The sequence below is a fragment of the Dreissena polymorpha genome, chromosome 5 (genome assembly GCF_020536995.1).
Source record: "Dreissena polymorpha isolate Duluth1 chromosome 5, UMN_Dpol_1.0, whole genome shotgun sequence".
Taxonomy (NCBI): Eukaryota; Metazoa; Mollusca; class Bivalvia; order Myida; family Dreissenidae; genus Dreissena; species Dreissena polymorpha.
In genome coordinates this window covers 34,039,586-34,052,880 of record NC_068359.1, presented here as the reverse complement: position 1 = coordinate 34,052,880, position 13,295 = coordinate 34,039,586, and the positions used below count along the sequence as shown (strand labels likewise).

The window sequence follows — 13,295 nt, the reverse complement described above, 5'->3', positions numbered from 1 at the left end:
TGATAATTACCAATGTAAAATAGTGATGGTTAGCAATGTAAAAAAGTGATGGTTAACAATTTTTGTCAGCCAGTGTCTGAGCTTGATAAGATCATTAGATGATAAAGTTCATTTTCTCAAGCTACGACCAAGGAATGAAAAGTAGATCAGGAGTCCATAGAAAATGCAGTGGTTTGGTATTTTAGCCCTTGCACAAAAGTTGTAAATATTTTTGTGTATGTCTAACTGATGTTCATTTCAATATCCAGTGCAGAAGAAGAGTGAGTCCTGTTCATTGCAGTTGATTTTGATCTTGTTGATGTTCAATTGTCTGATGTTCAGAATTGAAAGAGATCATTACTGCCATTATATTTTTACCCTGAAATTTTGCTAAAATTCACATTTGTGAAAACTTCTTTATATTACAATGTACAGTCTCAAAAACAAAATGCTTGAATTTTTTAAGCAGCATGGTAAATTGTTTGAATAATGATAACTTGCATGGCGTTGCTGTTATGTTTAGATATGTAAATAGATTCCATTAAGTTTGTCAGGAGGTGCTACTGAAAACACTTCTCAGCAAGTCATTTCCATTTTATAATATGCACCAGTTTGTTTACTATACAGATCAGGGAAGTTTATAGAAGGCATCTGCTTTTTATCCTATTTTATTTACTGAAGCAATATCTGGATAATCAAGCTGTACTTTCATACAGTTATGTGCGAACATTTATAGGAACAATTTAAATGGAAGAAAGAAGTAATGATGCTTTGTAATGAAACATTTTCATACTGTTTTGTTTTAATACCCATGGAGAAAAAGTTTGAGTGTTTGAAGATCACATATTTTAGTATTTGTAATTGTGCATTATTTTTTTTATGTTCATTATTCTGAGCATATCTGTATGTCAATAATTAAATAGAATTTACTGAAAAGATCTTCTTTGGGATGCTTGATGATTAAATGCATTAACCGTTTGCCCCATAAGAAGCAAAGTGACAATGGCTTTTGCAACCAGCTTAAAACCAGAACAGCCTGCGAGTAACTCGCAGTCTGTTCAGGTTTTATGCTTTTTGCTGCTCATCAGTAACCAAGGATTGGAAATGAAGCCTTTAAAACTTGAATTAAGTAAGAGGTGTATTTAATTATCCCCCGCCATAGGCGAAGGGATATTGTTTTGGCATTGTCCGTCCGTTTGTCTTTCCGTCCGTCCGGAGCCATATCTTGGAAGTGCTTTTGCGGATTTCATTGAAACTTGGTATGAGTATATATATAGATAAAAGGATAATGCACGCCAAATGGCATTGTACACCATCTGTTAATAACGGAGTTATGGTCCTTTGTATCTTGAAAAAATGCTTTTTTGTGTGTCAAATATAACATTTTGTGTCCAGAAGCATATTGGTGGGGGATATCAACGAATATGCTTGTTAAATTTAACTTTCTAAGGGACTACACATGTGTCAAATAGGTATCTATGTGGTAAATGGTTAAATTTGAATCCATACATTTGATTTTAACAAATTAAAATGTTGGACCTTAATATAATCCAAAAAAGGTATTTATTAATATTTAGAGAAGCATTGTGACAAAATGAGTTCTTTTCTTGTTACAGATGTGGAATAAATGACCCATGATTTATATTTCTGAAATCAATCAAGTACTCTCAGGTGTTAAAAGATTTTAGTTGTGCTCTCGGAAAATGGGTCTAAATGCATGTGTGTTAACGTTCCATATTAGCCTGTGCAGTCCACACAGGCTAATCACGGACAACACTTTGTCTAACAAGATTTTAGTTTGGAAACACTTCTTTTAAACAAAAAATTCCATCAAAGTGGAAAGGGTCTTCCCTCATTGCGAATTGCACAGGCTGATCTGGGCTGATGACACTATACGCACATGCATTAAACCCAATTTACTCAGAATGAGGCTCATGTAATAGTAATAGCAAAATTGCCATGAGAAAGTTAAACAAACCATATTTGCTCCGCTTTTAGGGCCAAGAGGTTTGTGGCCATGAAAGTGGTCAAGAGTGCTCAGCACTACACGGAAACTGCCATTGATGAAATCAAGTTGCTTAGATGTGTAAGTAGCAGTTTGAAGTGATTGTATGTTTACTTGTTTTAATGTCATAAATACTGACCTGTTATCTCATTGCTTCTCCTTTCCAAGGGGAATTAACTAATCCGGAATTTTAACTGGGAATCCGCCACCTCACTACCGTAATATAGGCCAGATTAAACATAGTCAGGGGACAAAAAAATTTCCTGCAGGACGAGTGCTTTAAAATTTTCACTCGTCCTGCAAACACATGCACTAGTCCTTCAAATATGTGTGAAACAAAGATTTCAAAGGGCTGATATGACTAATACAATTTCCTTTATCACTGCTAAAGTGCTGCTTACTCAGTTATTCATGCCAGCTGATCATAAAAGAAATGTTAAGCAGTGAAATAAGTTACTTTATTTATGAGGAACACAAAATAAATTAAGACAAATATTTTTCCTTTTTTCTAATGCTCGCGTGCTTTCCATTTCGGACGTTTGAATATCGCCCCCCACCCACCCCCTTTAAAGAACGCTCATATGTCAGACATTTTTTTAGACGAAATTCAGACTGGTTTAAAACCGTACTTTGGGGTTTAAAAATCAATTCTTACAGTGATGCAGTCGGATGGTTCTCTGTCATCCTGGGCGCTCAAAGTTTACACCAAAAAGCCAATATTTACTCGGGACACCGTCTCGCATAATAACGCGCACCTGCTGTATAAAATTTACAATTTGTATTTCCGGTTCATTCGTGTTCTACTTTCGGAATAAATATGCTTTAAGAAAATGATTTTATTTAATGAAAAAGAGTCTTACTGATCAGAAAATACATATTTTAACATCAGCTTTTTTCACTCGTCCTGTAGGACGAGAGCTTTAGGGAAATTCACTCGTCCTTTCAAGATTTCACTCGTCAATACAAGCGGACGAGTGGAATTTTTGTCCCCCGATAGTGCAATGCAACCTAGGCAAAAATCGGTAACCAACCCTCAATATTCTTTCCAGATCGACTAGGTGTATACGCGTCTTTTACGGCTCTGAATTGAAATTTGTTTTTTTATTTATTTCACTTGGTTGATTGGGGTTTTGAATAGATAAATTGTGTTATTTATCTTTTTATTTCTCATTCGGATTAATTTATGTGGATTTAATGGATTTTTGTTTCATTTGTAAAGGTAAGCCATGCTTGCTTTTATCGAACAATGGTTTATTTCTACCATGCTGGGTGTTTTCAGGCGCGAACGACCATGTTCAAAATGTGCTGTTCTAATACATTGCTAGAACGTGCAAAGCATGTTCTTCTAATGTGTTACGAGATCGTGCAAAGCGTGTTCTTCTCATTCATTGACAGATTGTTTATCATTTGCCATTGTGTGCAATAATGATTTTAACGTTCCGTATGACAATCTAATTGATGGTCATTTTATTTTTCATCTTTTTTGAATTAAACTTTTGTTTAATTTATGATCTACAGCAGTATTATTATAATTTTCATTATGGTCAAATAATGATTTTATGTGCCGTATGATAATCTGGTCTGTGACCAGTTTATGGTTGAATATGTTTAACTCTTGTTTGTCATATAATCGACTACATGATGGTCGCAGAAACAAGAGTGGATAAATACCCGGTGACTTCGCAGACCATGGATGACAAGTTGCAGCATCAGTCACCGGGTATCGGGCACGATGGTGACCGTACTATGCAAAGTCTCTTAGACAGTTGGTCAACATCAGTCCATATGGCGACACCCGTCAGCAGGTATTTTCCCGATGGCATTGGTTAAGGACATCGACCAATGCCGGACCATTTGACATCCGCCATACGGTCATTATCCGGTGACAACACTGGTCATGATATGACCGGTATGTCACCGGGGACGTTGATCACGGACCTTTGACTCTGCATTGATCGACGTCTGACTGGCCGGTCATCCCTTCACGATATGACCGGCCGGTCACTGGTCCGGACATGATATGACCGGCCGGTCACCGGTCATGTCACCAGTCCGGTCATGTCACCGGTCCGGTCATTGATCACCCGTCCGGTCACCGGTCAACAGTCATCAGTTAGGCCTGCCAACGATAACACCAGTCACCGGTCAAGAAGAAGAACTCGGTCTTTATCATCAGATTATTCTTCTTCCTCCTATTTGTCGTCGAATGCATCGTCTTCATAAAGGAGTAGACATCGGACATGCTCTTCTTCGTCGAGCAGTTCTCATCGTCGCGGGGCTCGTAAGCGATCACGTCGTCACTCACGGAGACGATATTCTAGAAGATCTCGGTCTGATCGCAGCCGATCCACATCTCGACAGCGCAGCCGATCCAGATCTCGACATCGCAGGAAACGAGGACATCGTCAACCTGCACGTAGACATCATTTGGAAACAGGATAGACATCGGACACTACTCTTCTTCATTGAGCACAACAGGATAGTTATCGAACATACCTCTCCTTCATTGAGCAGTTCTCGGCGTTGATACGCTCGTAAGCAATCACATCAATGCTCACGGAGACAATATTGTAGAAGACAATATTTCCAGCGTAGCCGAACAATATTTCGTCATCGCAGTTATATGGGATGTCGCAACTTCTCACATAGGCGTTAATGAACCTACTGGCCATATCGACGTTCTCCATTTTATTCCTTTACGGAATATCATGTCTCCATTCCACGTGTGATGGTTTTTTTATGGCATCCACACATGTTGCAGTCACCGAACCGTATTTGTATAAAACACTAGTTCGTTTAACTTTCAGGCTTCGGTATTAGGTGTTCATTTCTCCACTAGGACTACAATGGACACTTTATGACTATTAATACTGGTAATCTACCGTCGTTTTCCGGTTTACATTATCAGATGACTTCGTGGATGGTCATTCTTCTGCACCAGATATTTCCAATCTGACGCAGTTATATTATACCGGTCCGGTCCAATCACCAGACATCGGTCACCATTCACTAATCATATCACCGGTCACTGGTCATCGGTCAGAATAAGTAGTCGTTTATCACCTCTTCTTCGTTATCATCATCGGACTATTCTTCCTCCTCTTCTTAGTCATTAAATGAATCTTCGTCGTCTGCTTTAATGATGTATCATCGCCATCGGATTGGACTTTTGGCACGATCTTCTTTTCCGAGCAGTTCTCGACATTGATGTCAGACCATATGGATTCCACCATATTTCGGTCTTTAACCAGTTATGTCACCGGCATATTATGACTGGTCCGTTCACCTGGCTACAGTCACTGGTCAGTTACCAATCACTGGTATTTCACTGTGTTTTCATCGGTCAATTTTATAGTATCACGGGTATCGTCTACATTACCTAGTTGTATACCCCCGGCTATGATTGTATTGAATAGAATATTTTATGAATTCAAGATTCTACATGACATTTTGTGTTTTTCAATACTGATGTTCTACTGGCGACCGTTGTTTCCCAAATCATCTCCGCTGACTTGGTCTATGGTTGATTTTCCTGACCAGCTATCTATTCTGGTGCTGGTTATGAACTACTAATACTAGAAGATTATGAAATATCTACATCTGTTATTTCTACTTTTATCTCAACCGGCTACATGCAGACTACTGGTCTTGCAGATAGATTGGCTGAAGCGGGCTCGGAGTCTAGCATTGAGGTCGAACATTATTATTTGACCTCTATTAATTTATGTTCGAGACTCAAAGGATGAATTGTTTTAACCGCCTTTACCTGTCGGCTACAGACTTTGCAGTCAGTGTCACGAAACAGTACGTGACACTAGCAGGATTAGCAAGACGACATTTCGTGTCGACTTCTGCTTTTCTATTGCCCCTATGACAGTGCATATTTTCAAGCTACTGGAATCAACAAGAGTTCTGATACATAGGATTGCCTACCAGATTAACCGCATGGCAGCTACAGTCTTGTAGATGGCTTGGGAGCTATTTAACTCAGATCTTAGATGCTAAGGATCTGGAGGGACCTCATCTTTTCTTTTCAGCTTCAAGATCTTCTTCTTCTATTACACTTCTGGCCATAACAGGCCGTCTTCCTATAACTGGTCGTATTCCTTTCGAATTCGTCCCAGTTAGGAGTCTTGAAGTAAATGGATTAATCAAGTCAGATTTGACAAGCATTCTACCTGCAAGAGTGAACCCCGTTAAGGTTACTCCAAGGGTTTTCACCTTTTTCTGCCACCACACCTCCGATTCCGGAGGTACCACTGTCAATCATATTTCCGTACTTCGCAAATTGATGACTTCACGACCTTTATTCTCCAGGATTTTAAAGGGGCCTTTTATTGGTTCAAGAAAGAGGTTATATACTGTAAATAGGTCAAAAACTTATAAGTGTTAAACACTTTCCTATTCTACCAATTTTCAAGTGTGTTGGGAGTGGGAAAGTTCGGCTTGCTGTTATTTCTTTCCCCACCCATCCTTGACTAATGGTTCCGGCCACCTGTTGGTATTTACCGGTCACCGGTCTTTCTGCTGAGACGTCTTTTCTTACGTCCGTTTCAGCTTTATTTTAAAGTTAATTGTATTAATCTCGGGATTATTCAATGACACAGATTTCCATATTTTTGTCATTATTTACCACTATTCAGTGGTGTCTAGACTAGAAGATTATCTTGGCAAGAATATAGTTTATTCTACCACAACCTTCCTTACATCTTATACAGATGTGAGCTGGGAAGGTTAGGGACGATCACATAGAACAACGTATCTTGATTTTCTCAATTATGTGGTATCATAATGAATATCACCTGCACATCAACATCTTAAAAAGCGAAAATTCTTTTTAGCTGTTTTTCATTTACAACACATATTCACGTCTCCTTTGTGATGGTTTCAACTAACACACATCGGTTGTGATTTACTTACAGACACGGAGGTGATCATATTATCACTCCTTGTATCTGGAAATCAGGAACTTATTCGTTCTTTGCAAGAACATCAAATTTTCTCTATCATCTTACTCATACCAGGTCGTCTCAACGCCCTGTTGGACGTTTGGTCTTGCAGTTCTTTCTGTCGAATTATTTTTCCGTTGGGTTCGAATAAATGTAATTGCGCATGCGCGGCAGTGATTTTGCAATGGCGTACATAAATTGATGCAAAGTATATCGAAGAACGTTGTTTATCATCTAACGCTAGTAAAGAGCGTTATGCGATCGTAGATCGCAGTATATACAGGTATGCTGAACAACGTCAATAATGCAGTTCACAGAAATCGATCCAGCAGGGTGTGCGATTGTTATACATTTGTCCACTTGACATAAACTGGAAATATCTTGCCTTCTTGGTGAGTTTTTGGAATAACCGAGTTTTTGCCATAATTTCATGGAATCTACTTAATAAACCAAAGGATTATGGTTCTACGACCTTTTTAAGTCTCTTGTACAATTATTTTCAGGAAACTTCTTCACTGGTCAAATATCTTATATCTGATTTTACTGATTCAAACATGTGCCACTACATGTCTGGCCATTATTTAGTTATCTCTACAGAAGAACGTTTTTCTGTTAAGAGTTTCAATCCTTGTTACTTGTGCATGGATAATTCCATCAGAACTGTATAAAGGTTCTATGGAAATTCTTTTTTGACTGGGTATTCAAGAGCATAGTTATTACCTTAATCACTCTGCTAGATACATAGACCTTTTTCTCATCTTTTTCTTGATGATAAGAAATGTGTTCTTTTCTCCATCAAAGGATAGAAATTATGCTTTCGTATACCTTGTTTTTGTGTAAGTCATCACAACTCTGTGCTGTCTTACCTATTTTGGAACTGATCCAAGCTATGGAATGTCAACACTATGTTTTTCGTTCCTTTACCTTTTTAAGCGGTTTTGGCTTGTGTTACATGTATAGGGATGCTAAATGAGCTTCCTATGAACCTTTTTCATCAGGCTTATTAACAGTTCCAATATAATATTAAGACGGTTTTCCATCTTATTATGGCTTTTTCCATACGGAGAAGTGAAATTCATGCTTTTTCTGTTGAATACGACCAATTCCAGTTGGATCTAATGTCGTCTTCACTTTGTTGTGTCAGCCAGGATTCCTTGCTTAATATCAAGTCCTCTATATGGCTTCTAAAAACCTTCAAGTTTCCAAGTTTTTCTTAAACTGGTAGTCATGAAGATGAGGATAAACTTCTATGGCCAATCGGGGCTTTGAAGTTCTATCTCAGCAGTGTTAGTTCATTCGAGGCTCTCAAAAGACACTCTTCATTTCCCTAAAAAAGGGGGAGATGTGTCTGCGGCTTCTGTTTCTCGGGGTTAGACCTCGACTAAGGAAAGTTACTCTTATCTCTATCTAAGGATGCATTCCTTTTTAGGATCTGACCGCATGAATTAAGAGCTCTGTCTGTTTTGTGGGCATTATATTAATCACACCCCACTTTTTGACGTGCTCGAAGCTGTTTTCTGGAGGAATCCGACCACCTTTTTCATCTTTTTATCTTCGTTTCTGAAGTGCCAACAATACAATTTGTATATGTTTGGTCTTGTTGTGGTTTCACTAACAGTAGTGTCTTCTTTACGACATAGACATATTACTTTGTCCGAGAAGTCATAATTAATACCGTTTTAACGAAGATTACTTGATATCCCTTGTTTAGGATTTTGCTATCATTAGCTGATAACCATGTTTATGGGTTCTACTGTGATGGGAAAATATATATGAACCTTCCCACCGCAGCTGCAAAATCAGAAATGAGATAGCAGGTCAGTATTTATGACATTAAAACACATTTTTTAAGTAAAATTCATTTTAATTATTAAATACTTACCTGCGATCGGTAAGTCCCACCTCCCACCCCGCTATTCGATTAATATTTTTGTATATATATTGAAAGAATATTGGGGGTTGGTTACCGATTTTTGCCTAGGTTGCATTGCACTATGTTTAATCTGGCCTATATTACGGTATTGAGGTGGCGGATTCCCAGTCAAAATTCCGGATAAGTTAATTCCTCTTGGAAAGGAGAAGCAATGAGATAGCAGGTAAGTATTTAATAATTAAAATGAATTTTACTTAAAAAATTTGTTTTAGGCCTTGCATAAGACAATATTGTGTATTTAAAAAAGATGTCTTGAACATTCTGATGCATGCATCGATTTTGTCAAAAGAAACAGCATTTTCATAATGATTTTGCTAGCAACCTTTTAAGAGTGTTGTGTTGGCATGTTGGTGCTATGGTATGATGGGTAGCTCTGTTTGGTGAAGATGATAAGATCTCTAAACCTAACACTTGAAATTAGCAAGAAAGATATCTGAAACAAAGAATTGAATTGGTATTACTGAAGATAAGTATTCTTATGTTTTTTCCACAAATAAGTTATACTTAAGATGACATGGAGAAAACATTTTCACTATTTCAGGTAAGAGAAGCGGATGAGAATGATCCATTCAGGGAAAGAACTGTACAACTACTAGATGACTTCAAAATATCTGGTGTTAATGGCACACGTATCCTTGCAGTGGTTTTGAAGTTTGTGGAAATGATTTTAAGGGTTTTATCATCCCAATTTAGTAGTGACTTTGATCCTCGCTCTGGGATAACAGGGCTTAATGCATTTGTGTATAGTGTCAACTCAGATTAGCCTGTGCTGTCTCCACAGGCTTATCAGGGTCGACACTTTTGGCAAAAAATCGATTTTTGCTAAATAGAGACTTCCTTTGTAACAAAAAATACGAAAAGAGTGGACAGTGTTGTCCCTGATAAGCCAGTGCAGTCTGCGCATGTTAATCTGGGACGACACTTAAAGTACATGCTTTAAGAATCTTCCAGAACCAGACTCATTTACTTGTCATAACCTACCTATAGCTGGGATGTTAAATATATATATATTCTTGAATCAATTAAATGCATTGATTGTATCTGTGTGTGATGGAATTAAGATACTAATGTTTGCAACTGGTCATTCTTGATCTTGAGAAAAGTCTTGCCAGTGTACAATTATTCATACATTGTTTGTCATTATGATTGTAGACGTGATGGATGTTAAAATTTTAAGTTGTGTACTTTCTCAAATATTATTTTCCTTAATGCACTCGTAGATGTATGCATGGTGTTTGAAGTCCTAGGCAACAATCTTCTCAAATTCATAATTCGATCCAACTATCAAGGCATACCGCTTCCTAATGTTAAGAACATAATGAGACAGGTAATTATTGTGAACTTATTTATGTTGGGCTGAATTGATTAGTTGAATTTGAAGTAGTTAGTACTGGGTGTTGGGTTGTCTTGTATTTATGTAACTGTATAAACGTACTCACGTGATAGTTAAGATGGCGACGTACATGCTCAGGCAGCTTTTTTTTGTCAATTTATACCCTTTATTACTTATATTGATTTTTTAAATGTCCCTAACGAATAAAATTAAGGTATGTCACAATGTTCCTTCAAAACTATTATTATCAGTTTATTCATCTTTATTTACAATGCTGTTGTAGGTCTTGCAAGGGCTGCATTATTTGCACACAAAATGCAACATAATTCATACGGACATCAAACCAGAGAATGTTTTGATCTGTGTGGAGGAGACGCATGTACGTAAGCTCGCTTCGGATGCATATGAATGGCAGAAGAAAGGGGACAAGCTTCCAGGCTCAGCTGGTAAATACATAACATACATCCAGGGCTTTTCTATCCCTGACTTTGTTAAGCGACCTCACTATTAGTGAAACTATTAAAAAATCTTGAAAATTAAAGATGCAAACTGTGAAATATAGTTTTCAAAATTGTGGAAAAATTGATTCTCGCTCTTCTGGAGAACTTCTGAAAATCGTGACAAATGACAGTTCTTTAAGAAAGAAAAAAAGCCCTGACACCTAATGAGAAGCAAACTTTTAAAACTTGAATGAAAAATATGTATTGGAAATATGACATAGATAAATTAATTAATCAAGTATCAGGAAATATTAATATGACTAAAGAATGATTTTCTTATTAATAGTAATGTTGAATCGTGTATTTCAGTGAGCACTGCCCCAAAGGAGCGTCCCAATGAGTCGTCCAAGATGTCAAAGAACAAGAAGAAGAAGTTGAAAAAGAAGGCAAAGAAGCAGCAGCAGCTGATGGACCTGCAGATGCAGCAAATCTCTGAAGTGGAGATGGAGAAGGTAGTCCATGGTGCCTTCTAGTCCTCTCACAGCCATTTTTTTCCTTCTTTATAAAGTACCAGTAAAAAGCAATGGAGGAAAAATTGCAAAGTTTCCAATATGCATCTGAAACATCGTTCCAAAAGCTCAAAATCTGAAAGCAAACAAAAAAAGGAGCACTTTAATTGAACATTTCAGCAAAAATGCATGTAAAAGAAGATTAAGATGGGTTTGTGAAATTAAGTAAGAAGTCAATGATACCCAATCTTAAGATTCCACAACTAGATTTTCTCAATTTCATTTTTTTTTTGCTTTTTTTTCTCCATTGGCATTTTACGGGTACTTTTCCCCATTTGGGAAAAAAATCGCTGTCTCAGTGTGTGGCACTCGATAGACTGGATATGCAGCCCAGGCCCTAAGTCAGCCTTTGTCTTTATATGTGTTTGCTTAATTACAATATGAATTAATTTGCTAGTAGGCCTTTTTGGGGAAAATGCCATTTCTGGTTTGGGACTTACATGCGTGAAAAGTCAACTGAAAAACTAATTTAATATTACTCTTTATAATGATTCAAATTAGGAGAACAAAATCATATGAATTATAGTTAAATACTTTGGTGAAATAAAATTGAGATTTAATATTCACTTCTTTCTATTAAAGAAAATACAATTTGGACATTGGGGAAAAAAAATCAAATTGGGATATATTTTTGTTAGCATTTCGCTTTGGGAATGGGTCCATTTAACGTACCATTACATACGCCAAGAAAAGCCTGGCTTGCCTTATTGGAATCTTCTGACCTATAAATTTCATTTGCATTATTTGGGGTTTAGAAGTTTTACTTGTGTTAACACTTAAGAATTTATAAAGATTTTAATTATTGACAAAGATATTGTGATTGAGGGTCTGCGCAGTATCCGGTCTAGAGCATTGTAAGTGTATTTGGACCCCCTTAACAAGGTGAAAGATGCATTTGATTTTGTAGTCATTAAGTTTTGTAAGTAAATGGAAACCTTAAAGTATTTGTCATTTCTTTGCATATTCATCTGAATGACTTCCGAGGCAAGGTTAAATTGATTTTATAGTGTTTATAAATGAGGCATTTATTAGAAAAGATTTGTGATCTTACGGCATTTTAAAAGTACTGTTGTAAAAAAGAAAGTTATACTACAGTTTAAATAGAAACGGAGGTTGCTGTTGTTGTAAATTGTGTGATGCTATTTAAAATGTGTGATGCCAACATTTTTAACCAGGTTTTCCGAAGGAAAAAACTGGTTATTAGATTGGCGAATGCGGGCGGGCTGGCGGGCGGGCGGAACAAGCTTGTCAGGGCCATAACTATGTCGTTCATTGTCAGATTTTAAAATCATTTGGCACATTTGTTCACCATCATTAGACAGTGTGTCGCGCGAAATAATTACGTCGATATCTCCAAGGTCAAGGTCACACTTTGAGTTCAAAGGTCAAAAATGGCCATAAATGAGCTTGTCCTGGCCATAACTATGTCATTCATTGTGAGATTTTAAAATCATTTGGCACATTTGTTCACCATCATGGGACGGTGTGTCGCACGAAAGAATCACGTCAATATCTCCAATGTCAAGGTCGCCATGACTAAAAATAGATTTTTTTAAAAACAAACTTACAAAGGGGGTTAATTTTGTTTGTTCATTTCAAAAGTTCAGTTTGAGTTTTCTCCCTTTATCAGATTTTTTTTTCACAATGAAAACCTGGTTTTGTGACAATTTTGTCCCTTGTTTAATTACTTGTTTTACGGGAACTGTATCCAAAAAAAGGTCAGGAGATTAAAAATAATAAAAATACAAATTGATCATTAGATCAAATCCATTTGTTTAAAATTAATTAACTCTGATGTTTTACACTTTGAAATATTTTTATTTTTACTTTTCCATTTATTTTTAGCTCCACTGGCCAAAGGCCAGCGGGACTTATGTCATGGTCCTGTGTCCGTCGTGTGTGCGTCCGTGCGTGCGTGCGTTAACTTTTTCTTTAAACATCTTCTTCTCCTAAACTTCTGGTCTAATTCTGATGAAATTTCTCAGGAATGTTCCTGTGGTGAACCTCTTTCAAATTTGTTCAAATTATGCCCCTGGGGTCAAATTTGACTTTGCCCCTGGGGGTCAAAAAATTGAAAATGTGCTTAT

General features: G+C 37.1%; 1 protein-coding gene across 1 annotated transcript in view; it reads left to right on the top strand.

The window, feature by feature from the left end:
* Positions 1-13,295, top strand: part of LOC127832450 (SRSF protein kinase 3-like) — a 51,114-nt gene that overhangs the window by 20,326 nt on the left and 17,493 nt on the right. Inside the window, exons 5-9 of the mRNA XM_052357921.1 lie at positions 1,978-2,065; positions 9,408-9,495; positions 10,087-10,193; positions 10,483-10,645; positions 11,009-11,151. Coding sequence (XP_052213881.1) covers positions 1,978-2,065; positions 9,408-9,495; positions 10,087-10,193; positions 10,483-10,645; positions 11,009-11,151 — 589 coding nt within the window. The remainder of the gene's footprint in view (positions 1-1,977; positions 2,066-9,407; positions 9,496-10,086; positions 10,194-10,482; positions 10,646-11,008; positions 11,152-13,295) is intronic.